Below are 20,551 nucleotides of genomic sequence, written 5' to 3' on the forward strand. Positions count from 1 at the left end.
ACAAATAGTTTGATCCAATCAAGGTTCGATTTCCCGGACAGCGATCAGCCAACTGTCTCCGCCAGTGCTACGGTTGATCTCTTGATGACTGTTACCCTGTGGTGCTTTTTCCCCCCCTGCTGGAGTTTGGACAGTTTGATGCAGGACAGACGGACGACCTTCTGCTCCTGCACGCGGCACCGCGTCTCCCCGCTTTGTGTGATAAGGATGTTGTTACAAGACCACGCATCACTCTCACACAACCACCCACACGCCAGGACCAATCCGTGTAGGGCGAGTTAGGACGTCATCATACCACACCATCCACTTTGTGGGAATGAGCGCTGTTTATGTCAACCCCTGTATATATGAGCCACCTGTGAAACGTCGTTGTCCATTCCATCCACACCAAGCGTGGTCAGTACAGCAGCCTCTACCTTTGTTTTCACCACCTGGAAAAATTATTTCTCTTTCCCATTACCAGACGACCTCAAAATGTTTATGCGTGAACCTTAACGATGTCACATGCTTCGGTGCTAGTTGAGCTCTGTGAAGTGACATCGGCGATGAATTAAATACAATGAAACAATCTGGAGATGATCAGAAAATGTCCTGTCCACGTCTTCGCTTAATGTGTGTGCTTGTGCTGCAGGTAATGACCATTCTTGGTTCGACACCGGACTAGGGTAAAAGTTTTACAGAACTCCATATTTGAACTCTCATATTTATACTTATTACAAAACTTTAAAAAAAAAACCCGAAAACAAGATAACATATCTGGAATGAAGTTTTACAGAGCTACAATAAACAGTTTTACATAACTCTAAATACAGTAGTACATAGCTAGAATAAGCATATTTGCAGAGCTCGAAAAAAAAAAGATTTTGTAGAGCTAACAGAGCCTTGTAGAACTTGAATAAGCAGATTTACGAAGAACTTTTTTTAAAAACAGGGTTAGGATAAGCAGTTTACGACCTCGTCCATTTGGATTGGTATGTCATACATTGAATCGTTTTATGCGTTATCGTCCAGTCTGTGTGATTTAAGGTCTGCAAACGATTAATGAAATAGTTTGAAAACATTTGTCAGTTCTCTGGCGAGAGAGATTCTTCCCCTTGTTACTCAAAGAAGATTAAGGTGAGAGCGGGAAGTTTTTGTTATCGTCTTTTGCACTTTTCCTCGTCTAAGTCGACACAGTTAAGCATTTGAGATGATCAGGTCATGTTATCAAACCTTCATTTCTTGACGAAGAATTAAGATTTTGAACATTTATTATGGCAAACGGTAAGGGTACGGAGGAATTTTGTTATCTTAATTTATAAGAAATTTATGTATCTAAGATAATTGTTTTGAAGGAATTGTTGGGATTTCTAGCTTTTATGTCTATGTACTATTGAATGTAATATTGTATGATTATTATTATTATTTGCTCCCCTTCTATGGGGCGATGACACTTTAATAATCAATCAATCTCTTAATTAAATGACTATTGTAATAAGTCATACAAACACTTGCTCCCTCATGCGTACGACGAATTGGCAAACACCTTCATGAGTCCTCTCAGACGAAGGGAATGGAAAGACAACCTTCAGTTGTAGTCAGACAGACAATGGAGACGATGTCACGGGGATGGAAAGTGAAGGTGGTTGATGTTCGACAGCGATCGGAAAGACAGAAGTCAGGAGAAAGTAAACCGTTTGAGAACCTGCAGGAAGATGACAGCGATAATGATAAACACGTGATTTATATATTACATATTCTCTGTCATAAGGAGCGAGCTCTTAGTGCTTGAGACACAACATACGAAGGAACGGAAGGATAAAGAACAGTACTGATGACTAATAAAAAGACAAATTTAGAAAACGCAAAGAGGAATCAGGTTACAAGAACTAAGCGTGTCATGATTCAGCAGAGGAAGACGAGTAGGAAAGAAGCAATAAGCGGAAAGGGGGAGGGTGTGACGAATGACTGGCATTGTGTGGACCGGTGTTGGGAGTGATGCTCAAGGAAGATCTTTTTTTAGCGCTCATTTGTCGGGTATGGAAGGGGAGAGAATTAATAATAATAGGATTTGTGTAGCACATTTCCACACACGGAGGCGAGCTAGATGCGCTTCACAAGAGACCTGGGCAGCGGGGAAAGAGGCCTTGTGATGTAGTCGTCACAATGGGGTACAAACACACACAACATATACAAACATGTTCTATTGTAATTTAAACTCCTGTGACCGTATGTTTTTGTTCTGGTGACAGGAATAGTAAGGAAAAAAACTTTAATTTCTTTTAAATGTCGTCCGAACGACGCAAACACTCAAAGCCGTGAGACAAAAGACACCATTCACACACGAAACATCAGACCTACAGCTCATCACAACTATTGTTTCGTTTATTTTGCTCCGGATAATCTCTTAATGTTGTTACCCATTGTAAAATGTTGCTCCAACAAAACAAATTTTGTCAAAGATCTCCCTGACAATATTATAGTCATTTCATAATGAACCTTAAGTGTGTGTGTGCGTGCGTATTTATAAGGGGGCAAAGAGCGAGGTACATTCACCCTGGTCTACACGTCGTCATCTGTTGAATACTGTGTTGTATAAAACAGTTATTTCATTTCCTTTGAGGATATAAAACGCTGTTTCTCCTCCCATTCGTTCCATGATGCAAAATTCTGAACTTGCCAATGTTTGGAAGTTAGCGCCAATGTGACAGGTAAGGGCGAATGCACACACACACAGAGAGACACGGAGACGCGCGCGTGCACACACACACACACACACGCACAGTGAGTTGTCTTTTAAGAAATGGAAAAGTTTAATGACTATTTTTTTTTAAAGAACACTATAAAGGTGAAAGTAAAACTTGTCTTCAGGCACAATTTCATTCAAATCCTTTAGGATAAATAGAGTAAGGAGCTAAAACTGGAGTTATGATTAAAGAATTATAAATATCAAATATTGACCTAAGAAGTGTAAACTCACCTGACTAGATGAGGTGAAAGCATTATACATTTAAGAAGGTCACATATGGTTTTGTAGCAATGTTTCCACAGCGCAATTTATTTTATTTTGTTGAATGTTCTCATGTTCTCTAGAGGTAAATGTAAATACCTCTTATTTCCACATAGTCTCTCACTCATTCTCTCTCGCACACTCTCTCTCACCACTAATTTCTTCAGTAATGGATTTTCAAGGATAACAGATGTGTTTTGCCAAAGAAAATTTCTTTCAACAAACTGATTTGTCCTTGCAGAAATGTGTGGCATGGCAGTTTTCTGCTGCATGACGATATCTTCCAACGTTGGCACATGAATCTAGAGTACTCTGCTACTGAGCGATGTTTCTCCTACACTCAGGCTGCCTTAAATAAAAAGAATTGCAAAGTCAAAACACATGTTCTTCTCTAGACAGACATGTTGGTGAGCTGCCCTGAAGTTGTTTATGCCATTTGCAAAATGAGGTGACGTTCAACAATCTGGAAAGGATGCAAATCAACCATTTGCTCCTGTGCACTTTCTGCTCAAAAAGACTTCTTGCACCAAACAACCACAAACCTCCTCTCCGAACAGTGGCTCACTTCTCTCTTGTGCCTACAATCTCCTTGCCTGAGATGAGCATAGATTTCTTTTGCAGACCATGCCTAGGCACTACCTAGCTTGTACAAACACAGTTTCCTGTGGGTGTAGTTTTGCATCTTTTATAGTCAGATCAGGGTTCAGAGAGGAGATTTGTCGACGAGGAAAATTGACAACCAGTTCAAATTTTTCTGGGTCGAATCCTTTGGCTGAGCAGAAGACAAACAAAGCCTATAATGCAGAGAAAAAGGTGGGATAAGTCTCAATAAACAATTATTTAAATCTTCTTTTATAGAGAAATGCCAATATCAAATTTCACACTTCTTCAATTCTTTAATCTTCAACTGAACAAAAAAAAACTTCTTTACAAAACCCATGCTCAGTCTACTTTAAAAAAAAAATCTGATCAACAAAAAGTAAAAAAAAAGTCATACTGATTGCAAATAGATGTAGTCATCTTATGCAATGCACACACGTAATTATCAGGGAGCAAGGTACAGGGTTATATATGTATCAGTTTATACAGGTTTGTACATGTAGTGGCTGTTATTCATCTTACCTTCAGCTTAGAAGAGCAAGGCAGTGTCAGGAGGTCTTTCTGGCCATCAGGAAATCGAACCACAAGGTTTGTTTCTGGATCTGAGTGCATCATGTAAGCAAAATTTAAGAATGTTTGGTTAGGCTTACAGCATAAAGGAATACCAAGATACAAACTTCAAGAAAGGTTATGCTGAGTTTTTCTAGCAGATGCACACAGGTTTACCCAAGGCCGTTTTACAAATATTTGCCTGCTGTCAAGTAAAATCTAGTTTTCTTGTAAGGGAACAGTTGAAATTAAAGAAGATATCTCAAACAAAAATATGTTCCTTCACACCAACAACCCCTCTCTCCCATCCACTCATCAGCTTCATAGTCAAGATGATAAAATCTGTGAGCTTTAGTGCATACTAAAAGAAGTATGTTCGAGGTGAATTTTTACCTTGTGCATCTCCAAAGTGCTGCTGCCACAGGGAAGGATTGAGTGCTCCTACAACATCAACATGGTCTGTCTCTTCCTCTTCAACACTTTCACTGTCCAATTCATCATCTACATTGACAATAGTGCTGCCAGCTAAGCTGCTGTTGGAAGAGGAGTCTACAGTGTGCACCTCTGAGGACCTGCCTCCCAGCATCTCCATAGAGTTTGGTGTGTTGGCATGAGATCCACGCCAGCCCTGTGAACTTTCATTTTCACTTTCGTCCATCAGCCGCAACCCTTGGCCCCTCCCTTGAGCACTGGAGGTGGAGGGCAGATCACCATTCTCCTCTCCAGTCCCTGTCTCTGCTCTCCCTGGAAGAACTTGTCTCACTAGAGGGATACCAGATGGTTCTCCAACTGACGGAGATGCACCACCAATGTGATTCCTGCTGCCATGGCTGCGCTGTCTTGTTGGGGAGTGAGATGACCCTGAAGGCACATTCCGATGGCAAGGAGACTGACCCCCCTGACTGCCTGTGATGCGTGCCCCACTCTGAGGCGTGGCATCACGGCTGCTGTTGTCGTCGGAATCTGAGAATGTCTCCAGCTCATCTGTGCCAGCTTCAGAACCTGAGTCTACTGTGATGAAACTGGAAGGGTGGGAGTTGGAAGCACCAGCTGAGGTGGAACCTGATGGCTTGGGTTCCAACTGCTGGTTGAGAGATGCTTTTATAGCTGCCTCCAACTGGGCTTCTTCACTAGCATCCACTATGCTGTTAGTCTAGTGAAGTAAAACAAAGATACAGTTAGAAAAGACAATTTTTCACTAGCATACACAATGCTGTCAGTCCAGTGAAGAAAGACTAGTTTATGCTGGTTCCCAGAACAACACAGTTAAAAAAAAGTACAAAGGTACAGAATATGGCATTAAATACATCAATACACAGCTTCTGAACCTTAGTACTCTTTTTTAAATCTTAATAGAATTTCTTTTCGTTTTTTTTTTCTTGCCAAGCAATCTCCACACCACTAGCTCCTGGAGTACAGTTTTACCTCTGAGGACCAAATACTTCCTACGTATAGATTTTTCTAAGCACTAGTGTCAAGTTACCAAAGCAAATAATTTTTGAAAATCAAGTGATCAAGGCAATGAAAGGCCATCTTAAAACGCTTACCCCCTTGTGTCGTTTTGTTGGTGGTATGCCGTTGGATGATTCTGGGTTAGGGTGATCTGATAGGAACATGTTCACTAAGGAGAAAAAAAAAAAAAAAATCATCAAGATTTCCTTTCTTTCATCATAAACAACTAATCAGTATGATGTGTGTACAGTCTTGGAAGGGAAGCACAGAGCAGGTTGGACAAATCCTGACCATGACCAGGGAGTAAAAGGCAGGGGAGATAGAAGACTCCAGATAGACACAACAGGATGTATTGTTTCTGCCTGCTGGTCCACAAATCAAATGCTGTCCATTTTATCTTTAAGTTATTGTAGATAATTTTGCAATGATTACTTATCAAAAAATAATAAATAATAGTACTTCTATAAAGCTTTTCAACTTTGTTCACCAGTACAACTGAGAGAGCATTATTGCTACTTACAGAGCTCAGTGAAAGATGACGGCTCAACCCTGTGCCACGTGACAAGATTTTCACCTATGAAGAAGACAATGTAGCCAGGATATTTGAGTATTAACTGTTACCTTTTGCTTGTTTCAGCACCAAAGAAGCTTTAACATAGTCAATCATGTCATTTATAAGTTACATCCTTAAAAACTGGTTTCCAAACAAGTATTCTTTGAGCTATAGACTATTCTTGGCACATCCTAACATCATAGTAAGATTCTTAAAAATACTCTTCTCAGCACTTGGATGATAACCAATGATCAACTGGTTGGACCGTAGACTAGATACAGAAACAGACAGACCAACACACATTACAGCCATGGCAGACCTGTTAAATAATAAACTTTATGCACAAGAATATATGCCAACAGCCTATTTTAATGGTGATTTGGTGAACACAGCCTAGGAAAATTTACCCTGAGCAGTGCATAAAAATGCTCATTCATGACACCAACACACGCAGAAGATGACACATGCTGGAAAATGCAGCAGAAAAAGCACAAAAACATAATCAGAATGTAAGAACAAGTTGGCAAAGCCATCCTGTTCTGTTAAGTCCGTTACAAAATGTTTAGATCTTTACAATTAAGAGTTTTTTCCCCACCTGTTATGGGGTCTAGTGCAGCTACATATGGCCATTGCTGGACTTGATAGAACTGCATGTATTTTTTCCCCTCTTCACTGTCATGGTACACCTGAACCAATGATATAAAATAACAACTTAAGAAAACTCTTCAAACTTTATTAATGCTAAAATAAGGCAATATTAAGTGTGAAAAATACAAAATGAACTTTTTTCTTCTCCTCTGCATGTATACATCTACATAGATATACTAGAGAGAGTGAGAGAGGAAGGAGGAAGAGAGAGAAAGGGTCTGAATAAAGGAAATGCAAATGCATATCAAATAATCCTGATTGTCTCCACACAGTTTATAGCTATAGACATAGAGGTATACAATAACAAATCACAAACATGGAGGATTTACATTCAAGTAATAAAGCAAAGATGAAAAAAACATGTGACAATTAATGAACCTTTCATCTAATCTCTCAACAAAACATCAAACAGTATTCAATGTGGCAGCAAAGAAATAAGAACATTTTCTCTAGTTATTTGCCAGCCAGGTGGCATCTAGAGTAAACAATGAAGTACCTGCCAGAAAACGAAATGTTCTCGAATCAAGGTCTTGACAGAACTGCTACTCCAGACATCACGATTAAGCACTTGACATGCAAATTCTTGGACATTCTGCACATTAATCAACAACCACTTGTTCTGCGAGGTCCCTGCATCTCGTGCCTGTACAGAATCCAGAACTGGTTTACAAAAAAATCAGATGCTTTATCAGGATTAACATGAAACAATAATCAAAAAAACTTTTTTTTAAAAAATCACAATTTAAATATTAAAATAACAAGATCAGACTATGAATTAACTTTTAAAGATGCATGAACAGACATATAACAAAAGCATCTATTTCTTACAAATCTAAAATCACTAACACTATGAAAGGTTCCTTTGAAAGTTATATCAATAGGAGGCCGAAACAAGTCCTCCAGTGTGTGTTTCTTTGCAAACTGGATGCCAGTCACGAGCATGTTTTCTTGCTGCCCTGGAAAGAAAGTGAAAACGACACAAGCATATTCATCAACTCTGAAAAAAAGTCAAGTTTAAAATTGGCATTATTGTCACAAAAACAGACAATAAGCTAATTAAAATATGATGTTTAACGAGAATAATATGACGTCGCTTTGCTTAACTGGCTTAAGGGCGACACATCTTCATTACCTTTCATCTTTGCTCATTTATCTGCATCAGGCTTTGTATGTACTAGTAATCTGTGACATCATTACCTATATTTCTGAATTGGTTTGTCTTCGCAACTTGTCTCAATTTTCTAGAGCATTTTTTATTCAACTATATCGTTTGCACCATCTTGCCATATTTTAGATCTGCACATCATTTGGATTACTTGTGCCTACTTTACTGAAACTTTTAACTTTTTGGGCCCTGCTGACCACAAAGTTTTCCATTTTCTTATCTGTGGGTCTGTGCTTTATGACTGCAATTTCTGCAGAATAGATCTTGGATCTCTACACCTCAATGATGTCGCTGACAATGTGATTTTATCATTGATTTGTGGCTTTGTGTTCTCCCATTCCATGCGCGTTTTGAGGCTACTATCACAGTTGCTTCATAAGTAAATGGATACTTAACTGTGTTGCCCTAAAATTTGAAATGAAGTATTCAGACAAATCTTTCTTCAACTTCCCTTTACTATGGGAGACCTGAAATGTTGCTCTGCATAACGCCATTGTTTTACTTGTTTAGTTTCTGTACAAGATATTGAGTTTGCCTATGGTGATATTGTGATGTGGAGTCTGTTCATCTACATTGATATTGCTGACGGATTGCTTATGTCAAAGCGTCAGCAGGGAAGTGTGCTGCAAAAGCACTACTACTATTATTATTATGTTTTGCTGTGGGTGCAAACTTACTTGCTTCTGCCTGAAAATCTCTGAAACCATCAAATACAGATCTAGCTGAGCGGCGACGACCTCGAAAGGCTGCAACACACAAAAAAAAACACAAAAAAACTTACAACAGTATTATACATGTGTTAAAAATTTAATTGAGAAAGTGGTTTGGGCCAATTACTGAATTAGTTATGGATATACTATGATGTCCATGAAACTAAGTAGGATCCATCCATTATTAAATATGAAGTGTTCTTTAAAAAATGAATCAATGAAAATGCTTTGTTATGACCCAAGTCATTGCAAGATCATGATATATAGTGTACTTCATGAGTGTGACCTGACAATATCTCATACCAAATTTTGAGGATGAATGCTTGCAATAGCTGATAAAAGTACTTACAAAATTTAGGTACCTCTTCCACAAGCACTTCATGCCGCTGAGGAATAGGGGCTCTCACACCACTGAAACAACCAAAGCAGCAAGCATGCAAGCTCAGATTACCAAAACCAATTTCATAAATATCAAGTGCAATTTTGTATGCAGCCAAACACCAAAAAAAAAAAACCACACACACAATTCTCGACATTTGCTTTAATGTATTATACTTCTAAAATATCACTGCATCCAGCATTCAAGCTAATATGCTACAAAAGGCAAGCAAATGTAGCATTAGTAAATCCACTGTCTCTGTTAGCTAAGTTAGCAGGTTTGCTGTGTTAACAACCACAGCACTGTACAGCAATTTCATAGTAATTTAGCATACTAATTTTATGCCCAAGGCTAAAGTGTTACATTTCATCTGCCAATAACTGATTTAATGATTTTGCTGCCAGATGGTAGCAGGAGCTCCTGTCCATCAGATAAGCTGGTATGCACACGCTGCTGACTTCAGATATCAGCAAATGCATAGAGTTGATAGGTGTCCCAGTTTTGGTGGTCTTCTGTCTATTTGAAGGTGGCACCACACATAGCAATGGCTTCTATTTTGCCATGTTTCTTGCATTTTCTTTGAACTAAATTGCTTTCACAAATTGGATGCTCCTGAAGTGCCACTGATATTTCATTATCAAAATATTCTTGCTTTCTAGGACTGATCAGTGAAAAAAATTCTATAATTCCATTCTGCCTTTTTAACACAGCTTGTTATATCCTTGACACTAGTAGATACACACACAATCTTACACTTACAGTTCATTTAGGTCTTCCTCTCCTGCAATAGCAGCTGCCCCAGCTTCAGGTTCCAGAGCCTCCCCTGCTCTTTCTGTCCTTTGAACCCGTCGTGATATTCTGGCCTGGGTTCTTGATCCTCCTGGCTGACTGATATCAACTGCGGGTGCCTCCTCTTGGTCCATATGCATGCCAATGGCCAGCTCCAAGTTACCATTGCAAGCTTCCAAAAGTCTTTCTGCCACATCCTGCCCAGCACCTGTCACAGATAAAACATGGTGGATATCATTAGCTATTTTTGAAAAAAACTTAGGCATGTAAATTATGTGTAATGATGGTGCATAATCATCATCATCTCATCATTTAGCATCAAATTCCTTGTGTCCTATCTGTTAAAATTTTAATGTAGAGAAAATGATAAACTGTATTATGTCTCTTCATCTTCATCTGCACTCCAACTTTCCAATGACCTGTTTGTGCATGACGAAAGACGATGTTATATGCAGTGCAGTTTATGATCTTGGTGCATTTACATTTTGAGGCAAAACTCAATAAAGCTGTGGAAATTAACTGCTTCCCTAATAAAAAAATGTGAACACCTCAATCTACATCTTTTTACAGCTAACACAAACACAATTTTAGTATAAGATTTGTTGAGTTTGTAGAGAACTAGTTTCCCAAAGACACAGCGTTCTTCGGACACTTTTACAGCAGCTGTGTAACTGCTGAAATCCTACATGAATCGGAGAGATAGGTTTTAAGTAAAACTTGAATGACTGGCGTAAACTTAATAAAGCTGGAATTTATTTCCAACAAACACAAAAAACACTTCACAAACTCTTAAAGCTCTTGTAAATTTGTTGTCAGATAAGATCATTATTTATTACATTATTACACATTCAAATGCGAAACAAGTAACTGTGACGCACAATCAAACCTACATTATCTGACATGAAGAGTTGGTTGTTTACAGTAAATTGTTCTGTGTAGTTTGGGCGTATGTAGCCACGATTGTTATTTTAGATCACTCTGACCGAGATGCACAATATCACTATCAAAGAATTTTTATTACGTTCGCTCAAACAGATGACAAACTTACCAGTTACAGCACAAAACTGTGCCACCATCTCCTCCATTCCTCCACCAGCCGCCATCTCTAATCGTTCGCTGAAAGCCGAACGGGAATAACGGTAATTCTAAGAGTGGTCTCCCTGAAAAAAGGTTGATTCATTTTTGTTACAATGTATTTTTTTAGCGTTTTATTACATGGAATGTATGTTATTTAAATTTATTCTTAAATATTTGTGAAAAAACATAAAGTGTATATTTTCTCCTCGAGTTACGTAAGCGTCGAAACAAGGGAAAACACTCTAATGTTTTTGTCGTTCCTGGGCTAGAGTGGAGCATGTGCATTGTGCGGTCTAAGTCCACAGCATATTCATCCAAAACACTTGCACCGAGAGGCCTGCATCTTTTCGAAATTTAAAAAAAGGAGTTCATATGCAGTTTATTAATCAGCTTAACTATTTTACTTGCAAGTTTGATACTGACCATGGCTCACGAAACGTCGAAATCTGGTGTTTTGTGCAGGTATGGTGGTGCAATTACAAACGTAGTTGATTTCTAATATGGTCATCTGAGATAGACATTTAGAGGCACAAGGAGAGAGATTGGGACAGATATATGTTTACTGTGTTGGTAGCGAAGGCTTGTTTTTTCAAAATTGCTGTGGGATGTTTTGTCGTGTTGATTTTCTCTGGGACGTCGATGAGGGGATGGATAATGAAAGAATTTGTAAGAAACCAGGACATATTAATCGACATATGTGACATTTTGAAGCAGATGCATTACTCGGGTAACTGCGAGGTCTCATTTTAACTGATGCTAAGAAACTTAAATAGCCGGTGCATTAAAGGCAGTTCACTAACGAACGGCACACAATCTCACGCCTTATACTCCATTTTACCCGATACCTTTGTTCGATCACCTTAACAGGGTGTTGCTATTGCCATCAGAGTAACGCATTTTTTTTTACCAATATTTTGTTTTCAGATTTTACGTGAATGGAGTTTGCCGTCAAGGTAGTAGCTGTCAATTCTCACATGATCGTTCAGCTGTCTCTGACAATGTTTGCCGTTATTATCTTCAGGGATCTTGTTCATATGGAGACAGATGCAGGTAGTGCTATGCATATGCAACAAATTATTTGTAATAGTCTGTAAACTGTAGAAAATCTTGTATTTTGCATATTATTGGGTTGTCGGAAGAGCATTTTTGCAATATATATTTTGGGAAGTACTAGAGTCATGTGCATCTATTTTATTTCTGTCATTTAACAGATCTAGATTCGTTCTTTAAAAAAATTGAGAGATTGGGTTGAGTTTTGGAGATTTTACAACAAACTGAAAATCGAGGACCAAACTGCATTTTTTGTCATTTGGGACATCACACTGCTTACGTTACCACTGGTTAAATTTCATCAATTTTGCATTCTGGTGGAAATTGGTGTTTGAGATTATCCTTTTACAGTGACTGATATATTTTGTATTGATCTGTTTTTTTGCTATAAGTATTAATTTAGTTAATATCTTCCTTTCAAAATGCATTTAACTTAACAGTATTTTCAAGGCCAAAGGGTTATTATAGATCGCTGGCTGAAATCAGAGACCTTCAAGCATAAATCCCGTGATGCTGGTGACTATGACTGTTGTTGGACATAGCTTATGGTCCTGTAGTTCTGGCGCTGTTTGCTGTTTCGGTTTTTTTTTTTTTTTGTTTTGTTTTTTTTTGGGGGAGGGGGATGACTACTGACTGCATCCATTTTTTGCATTTCCATACTCTTTGGTGCAGGATAGTAAAAGCCTATGTAGTTTCTTCCCCACACTGTTCGAGCAGCTCAGTGCTGGCAACTTTTCTCCCTTCTCACTGTGTATAGTTCTTTTAACGTCTTCCCATAGCTTAGGTCTGGAGGTTCACTATCTCTAGTCTGATTGTTTTGGAGGATGTTGGCATCAGTCTTCACCTGGAAGTTGTACAGGTCCTTGCAGTACTCAGTCCATCGGTGAAGTACAGTTTTTCTTTCTGTGAGAAGGTAGCCTTTGTTGTCTTCAGTGACTGAGCTGATCTGTCTTACTGAGGGTCCTTAGTAGTTAGTAGACCTTTTTGCTGTCACCTCGTTCCATTCCATCCTATGTGTCCTGGCATTGGGTCTTGATCCAGTTATCCCTAGCCACTTCATCCCTTTTTTGATGGCATAGCTTACTTCTTTGTATTTGGAAGTTGTTTCGTGCTTGCTTTTCTTTTCTCTCTTCAGAGCCCTCTTTTGGTCACAGAGATCTGGGATGTTATTTGTGACCTGTGTTTGTTTTTTTATTCCTTTGTTGCTCTAGAACTTGTGACTTTCGATAGTAGCACCTGTTTGATGTTTCTAGTGAGGGTGTCTGCATCACAGTCCACCAGGTTCAGTGTGGCAGATTTTCATCTATAGCCTTGAAGATTTCTACAGTGTTGCCAAGCAGCCATTTTTGCTTTGTAAAATGATTGATTAACTTATTGGCCTGGCTCTGAGCTTTCTTGTCTATATTGTTTGAACATTTGGCTCTTTTCTAATATTTGATGTTAATAGCTGCTTGTGTCATCAGTGATCGATTGGTCTTTTGGGTCTGGGATGATTTGACTTTTCATTGTTGGGATGATTTGAGTCAGGCTGTGGGGTGAAATGACCTGGGAACAGTTTTACTGATAAATGTCTCTAGTGTGGAGTGGAAGTATTAGTCTTGAGTGAAATAGAGAAATTTATCAATATAGTAATGGTATTTTCATTACTGTTTTAGGACTTACTAATATTATAAGCTATAATTATTTTGTGCATAAGTGACATTTATTAGTGGAATTTTTTTTTATTCCCTTGCAGGTACGACCATGTGCGAAGAAATTCATCCAAAAAAGTGTTGTCTAAACAAGACCAAGTGCAGTCTGGGAGATCAGCTTGGGGGGCAGACACCAAAAAGACTTCACCAGCAAAATTATGTAGTAAAGAAAAAAGAAGTGGAATAGGGCCATTAGTGGCTGCCCCTATGCAAAGCAGAATGGTTTCACTAGGAAAAGACCGAGAACTGAAGCAAGATGCAGTGAAGCTTCCCACGGGGAAATCTCCAGAAGACTGGGTCAAAGCCAAAGAGTTTGTACCAGGCCAGGTGTATGGTGGTACAGGTAATGCCCATTCGTGCATTTTATTGAGTGCTGTTGGAGCTAAAATGTTGCAAGAAATATTCCTGAAGTTCATACTGTAACACATTGCAAAAGTGATTTTGTATGAGGTTCATACTGTAACACATTGCAAATGGGATATGTTTTTCTCTCCTCAGTATCTGTTGTGGAACATTTGCTGTAAAATGTATTTAATGCTGACCATACTCCTGTAGGCCCAGTCAGCTATGCCATGGCAGCAAAACCACAAAGCAGCAACGCAGAAGAGTTCTGTCTGGATGCAGAGGTGATGGGGGCCTGTGCTGAACTACCATATGATGCAGTTTCTGCCTCTGAAGCAAATGAAACTTCTAAGCTTCTTTGTCCATTTTTCGCTAATGGAATGTGTCGGTTCGGGGACCAGTGCGATTATGTGCATGGAGAAATCTGTGATATGTGTGGTATGGCTGTTCTTCACCCAACTGATAGTGCTCAGCGAGACCTTCACCAGAAAGTGAGTAAAAAAATATGTTCCAGCAGTTTTTCTTAAGATATGCCATGCTTCTTTTTGCCATTTTGGTACATTTATGGAAAGTATTCATTTTTTGCCTTTTAAATTTAAGGAAAATCATGTTCAGTGTAGTTTTGCCATTCTTTGTTCTCTCTGATAGTCAGCGTTTCAGATCAGCGAAGGACATTTTTTTTTTTTTTGTTTGTTATTCAGCTTTGTTCAGATTGTCCCAGATAAGTGGCTTCAGGTTTCTACTTTATTTCAAATACAGTACTGTTAGGCACCTTTGTTTTGTTGGTTGCTGTGTTATAAAGATGCTTATCACAGTGTTACACATGCAGGAGTGTGTACAAGAACATGAGCGGGACATGGAACTTTCATTTGCCATTGCACGAAGTCAAGATAAAAGCTGTGGTATATGCATGGAAACAGTTATGGAGAAAAACCCAGCAGCAGAACGTCGCTTTGGCATCCTTGAAAACTGCAACCATTGCTTCTGTTTGTCCTGCATTCGTACTTGGCGATGTGCCAAGCAGTTTGAGAAAGTTATTGTCAGGTAAGCATAGGCTGCCAAGTAGTAACGTAGGGCATCACTTTCAGTTGCATTTTCTGTAATTCTTTATCAGTCTTTCACCAACCAACCTTAAGGACATAAAGGGTATTATTTTATTTAGTACCATAGACAAGATGACTTAACTATAGAAGATAAAGGAGAACACTAGCTCTTAACTATGTGTGGTGCACCAGCAGCTCACCATGAGGCAATGAAGTCGTGCTTGTGTTTTTTCAGGGCATGTCCAGAGTGTCGAGTGAAATCCAATTTTGTGATACCCAGCCAGTTCTGGGTTGACACCAAGGAAGAAAAAACTCAGCTTATTGAGAGTTACAAGAAAGCACTTGAGTATGTTTTCTTTTTCTTCAGTAGTACAGTCCACACATTCAGTCATAGCTACATGATTTTTTTCCCTTGCTTCTGTAACCATCTGTCACCTATCAAACCTATAGTCACTTTATCGTCATTAGGTATGGACATGTGCTTACAAATACACTTTTTATTTTGTAGGGGCAAACCATGCCGTTACTTCGACCAGGGCAAGGGAGAGTGCCCTTTTAATGACAAGTGTTTCTATCGCCATGCTTTGCCTGATGGGACATTGGTGGAGAGGAAACCGCAAGTTCCACGAAGACGAGTTAATGCTGATGGAGAAGTGGAGATCACAGTGTTTCATCTGTGGGACTTTCTTGAGAGGGAGAGTTACCGGCGCACCATACTGCTGCAAAGTTCTGAAGATGAACTATACATGTTAATGAATATCTTTGCCGATTCAGATAGTGAAGAAACAAGTGACCAGGATTTAAGTGATGATGATTGGTAAGTCATAGTTTCCGGTTGTGTTTAGGTTAGTGCTTGTTCTATCTGTTGCTGATATTGACTGGCTCATTTAAGATTATTTGCTTGGACTGCCATTACAGTGGAATCGTGTCTTCTGCAGCTCCTGACTTTTTCTTTTGGTAAGTGAAGAGTACCAATAATCTGTGCCATAAGTACTGATAGAAATGCATGTCTGTAAATTCTGTGAAAGAATAGTGAACATTTGTAATGTCTGAATGAGTTGATTTGAATAAATAAATGTGATAAGTCTTCAGGTTATGAGTACACACTTTACCTGCTGTTTTAGCTTCAGTGATTAGTTCCAAGGCTGTTAGCTCCCTTGTTAAATCATGAAGTGTGTAATATGTTACCTCGCCAAGACTATTAAATTCTTTTGTTATAACATTTTGTGTTTGTTTTGATAACTGAGAATGCTGCCCAAAGCTGAAATAACCATGCATATAATGGAAACAAGCATGTGGAAGGATCTTTAATGTTGAGCAAATAAAGTTTCCAGTCTATATTGCCCTTATTGGGATCCCTTATGAAATGGCAAATTGTTGAATTAAAAATATATCCTGGAGAATCAGACCAAAATTTAAAAGGTCCATGTGTGTGCATGTGTACAAGTTTTCAAATCACAATATGCAAAAATTCATCTGAGAACTGTTTCTAATACATTTATTAGTTTCACATATTAAAATTTATAAGCATACATACTCAATCATCATGGACTCGCACGATTACATGTTTTTATGCTACATGTATTAAGTTCTTGCACTAAGTACTTCACCAACATTCATGATCAACATCTACACATGGGTTGTGTCCATGAACAGCTCTAGAAACCCTTTCATTCACACATACAAAAAAAAGTACCAATTCCGAGTCTATTGTGTTTGATGTTTCACAATATAGTGAAAATAAAATGATCACTGCAGTACTGTCCTAAAGATTGTCTCCACTGCATATGCTTTTAATTTTGATGTGCATGCAGAGCGCTAATGATAAGTGAGTCTTTAAGAGGCTGCAATACTTGCAAGTTTTGCAATAAATGTCAGGTCCAAGGCACATCTTTATTTCTTGCATTGTTACATGCTTCAAAAAAATGTTAATCTGGCAGCATTTTTTATTTCCAACTGAAAAAAAAGCATACACTACTTCATTCACGGTCATACAACAAAAAAGTATCTGCATTAGCATACTGAGATCAACATTAGGTGATGCAAAAGTCAGGTCTTCCTGAATGTTTCATCTGCAGCTGCAGGGTAAATTCTAATTACTATGACATAAATATATATGGAGTGAAGAGTCAAATCCTATTTATCTTAATTAACCAAGAGTTCCAGTAGAGTTTCTTCTAGGTTAAACTCATTACTGCATTCACTGGCCTGATTTCAGGTTTCAAGATCTTTTTGGTACACTCCCTGCACAAAGACACCAAGCAAATACATCCCATGACAAATATAACGAGGCTTTCTGTTTGGTTGGAAATGGTGCTTTCACATGGAAAGATTTTTATGATCATTTTGAGCTGTAGCTTTTAAAACATTTTATATATTGCATGGAGGATATTCAGCACAACAATTTGTCCACCTTTCATGCTTGTATTCCACGATGTACTATGTTATCTGCCCTAGATTAGTCCATTTGTGCTTTATTTTCATAAAAAATAAAATGTCCATTACTCTGCCTACACTTTTTTCTTCCTGTTAAAAACGAAGTCCTATTTCCTTTCAGACATTTTCTTTCTTTGAAGTTTAAATGTCAGTGTTCCAAGTCAGAGTTGACACTCTAATGATGTAATAGATGATGTTGGTAAACAGCAAACACATTGCAGGTCAAGGTTGCAAACAGAAGACAGATGTACTCCTTGATAAGCAATAACGGGTTTTGATTGTTTGAAGAAGCATCACATAGTATAACTGGTAAACTCTTTCTTTTTCAACAGTGAGTCATCTGTAAATTGCTGTTCTAGTCAAGTTGCACCATTCTATTAATTGCTCCTTACACAGAAGGGATAGAAGATCATTTAATTTCAACCAGCAAAATATTTTACTGAATCCTTCGACCATCTAGAGTTGTGAAGATTATGGGGTCACACACTTCCTGTTGGCTGTTGGGTTTACAGGTCATAATTACAATACAGTGCATTTCAGCCTGCTTCATATCAACACCATTATGCTGAAGTACACCCTGGCTTTGAAAGCCTTGCAGAGTTAGAAAAATTATATGCATTTGGAATAAACATCCACACCAGAACAAGTACTGCTGCAAATGTACAAAAACATGGTTTAGGTGCTCATCATCACAGCACTAATCACTAGCAACCTGATCTGCTCCAAGCTTATCAGATAAATATGCAGTTTAAAGACCAACCCAAATGGATCGGTTTTTTTTTGTGCAGATATCGATTGTTATAAGCAATATAAAACTAACACGTAAATTTCAGCCTACAAAACTCATCCATTAATTATCCGGTAACAAAGTACGTAGTTCACACCTGTGATCTATGAGCACAGTGAACAGTGAGCTATGTCAGAGTAGCACATCAATCACAACATTGCCAGCAATCAGCACCAGAGAGAATGAGCAGCATTTCGGATTATTTGGACACTGAAAGTCTGCATTTATTGTATTATAGTAGTGTTCAGAACCAGAGGAAACTGCACAAATAAAACCCTACATTAGAGTCCGAGGGATCTCTAGTCTCAAACACATCAGAGGCACATGGCAATGAAGAACCACTTCACACGACCTTATTGTAGGTAGAGTTTGTTTGTCTAAGCTGCAAGCAGATTGTTATCTGCCGGTAGATATTGGGTCCAAGTGTAAAAAAAAAAAGACTAACACCAAGACCGTTCACAGTACTCATTCACATCCTTTGTTACCAGATAATTAATCAAAGGATAGGCTTTGGAGGCTGAAATTTACAGGTTAGTTTTATATCTATCAATATCTGCAAAAAACGCAAACCATTTGTTTGGACTTAAAGGACTTCTTATGCTAAATCTGCTTATTGTTCAAAACAATAGAATTATTTTGATGATTGGACACGCTATTTCAAATAATGAATATTGATGGAACAAAATGCTACAATATTTTAAATGTAAATCTGAAAGGAAAACGGGATACTTCCTTCTGTTTTGTCTAATAGCAACAGAAAAAGGTTATCTTTCAGTTCTGGGTTTTCTACAATATTTATTTCGACTCCTTCTTTCAATCCAAACAGCCACAAAAAGAGTCCCGCATAAGTTTGGAGGATGCTGTGAAGTGCTAAGCAGGAAAACTAAATATTAAAAGGCCAGTTTTGTGCAGGGAGATGCTGTTAGTGGGATATTTTCAAGTTTCTGGACAAAGACCCACTGCTCTGCATCTGATGAGCATCTTCCTCCAGTCTGCAAGTAGAAAGAAACTGACTGTAAGCATCTGAGCACAAACATGGTCTTTCATAGAAAAATATTTAAGTTCATATGAGCTAGGACAATATATTTTAGACTTAAATAATAAATTTATTCATGCAAAAGTTCTGATGATAAGAATAATCTTTTAAACCTGCATTTATAAATTTATTCATTAAAAAGAACACCAAACTCTAATGCATTCTTATCACATTCTCATAATTTTACCAGATGCTAATAAAAAAAAAGTGCGATTCTTACCGCTTCACAATTTGAAGATTTCCTTCTAGTAACTCCCAGAGCTCTTGACTTTCTGCTTTTAGTGACTGGAACCTAGCATTGAAAAAAAGGAAAATAAAAACTATACTGCATTGTCTCCGCAACTGAAACTTCAGCATGCTGGACCAATCTGAGATGGGATGGTATAAGCCAGTAGTTTATTTTGTAAGTAGTAAGTAGGCTTACCTTGAAATTTATTCTATTTTAATCCACAAAAGAGATCTTTCATCTCTGATTAAAAATGGTCAAATGAATTATACAGAGGCTTACTCAGCTCTTAATGAGATGCTCTCTGGACCCAACTCATCGCCTGGTGATGAGACATCTACCACCTGCGATGAGGTCGACCCTGGTATATGATGGGAAGTACCAAGTCCTTCATCTTTTGACTCAGGCAAGCCCTCTGAGGTTTTCCCAGTGGGGATTTGCTTTTGCAGTTGATATACTTCTTCTTTGCATCTTGCTTGGATCTAACCAGCAAAACAAGCAACGTGTTCCCCTTTTTATGTGGCACAAATGAAATAAATCTTAAATGTAAATTTTACCTCTTGAAAAAAGATCTTTTTATGGCAATATTTTTTTCAGTTGACAAGAAATGTGTCAAAGATGCTTTCAAGATTTATCTCCATTAAGATTTCATGTCAGCTTTCTGTCTGTCTTTCCCTCCAATACCTTGTCAAGGCGAGAACTCAAAAGCTGCTGACAGTTGATAACACTCTCGATGTTCTTCTCTACTTTGATGACTCGACTCAGTGCCTTGAGAAGCATTCTGGGACATACAACATGATTCATGATTTTTTTAATCTGGCACCACTTTTAATAATAAATATTAGTAATTAGTAATGTAAAATATCATTAAAAAGTAGACTGAACAATTTTTTACAATTTCTTTCCATTTATGTTTACTGCTTTTATTCAAAACTGCTTCCTGCACATGCATTCCAAGGTAACTTTTAAGACTCATCCACACTATCATTGTGAATAAAAAGCTTTCTTTCTGACCACTCTTGGACAGTG

General features: G+C 38.2%; 2 protein-coding genes across 2 annotated transcripts; one reads left to right on the plus strand and one right to left on the minus strand.

Annotated features, from left to right (window-relative positions):
• Window positions 1-114: 114 nt before the first annotated feature.
• On the minus strand, window positions 115-11,031 carry LOC112572641 (UBX domain-containing protein 7-like). The gene is made up of 12 exons (XM_025252408.1): window positions 10,883-11,031; window positions 9,805-10,042; window positions 9,016-9,077; window positions 8,634-8,702; window positions 7,638-7,747; window positions 7,288-7,434; window positions 6,739-6,829; window positions 6,111-6,164; window positions 5,686-5,759; window positions 4,532-5,291; window positions 4,112-4,191; window positions 115-3,783 (listed from the first exon to the last, which is right to left on the minus strand). The coding sequence occupies exons 1-12, from the start codon at window positions 10,935-10,937 to the stop codon at window positions 3,625-3,627; spliced, it is 1,899 nt and encodes a 632-aa protein (XP_025108193.1). The 5' UTR covers window positions 10,938-11,031; the 3' UTR covers window positions 115-3,624.
• A 120-nt stretch (window positions 11,032-11,151) lies between these two features.
• Window positions 11,152-17,004, plus strand: LOC112572645 (probable E3 ubiquitin-protein ligase makorin-1). Its single transcript, XM_025252411.1, has 7 exons — window positions 11,152-11,373; window positions 11,836-11,961; window positions 13,697-13,995; window positions 14,208-14,485; window positions 14,824-15,038; window positions 15,273-15,383; window positions 15,546-17,004. The coding sequence occupies exons 1-7, from the start codon at window positions 11,336-11,338 to the stop codon at window positions 15,856-15,858; spliced, it is 1,380 nt and encodes a 459-aa protein (XP_025108196.1). The 5' UTR covers window positions 11,152-11,335; the 3' UTR covers window positions 15,859-17,004.
• Window positions 17,005-20,551: the final 3,547 nt, after the last annotated feature.

This window comes from Pomacea canaliculata, linkage group LG9 (assembly GCF_003073045.1).
Source record: "Pomacea canaliculata isolate SZHN2017 linkage group LG9, ASM307304v1, whole genome shotgun sequence".
NCBI classification, from domain to species: Eukaryota; Metazoa; Mollusca; class Gastropoda; order Architaenioglossa; family Ampullariidae; genus Pomacea; species Pomacea canaliculata.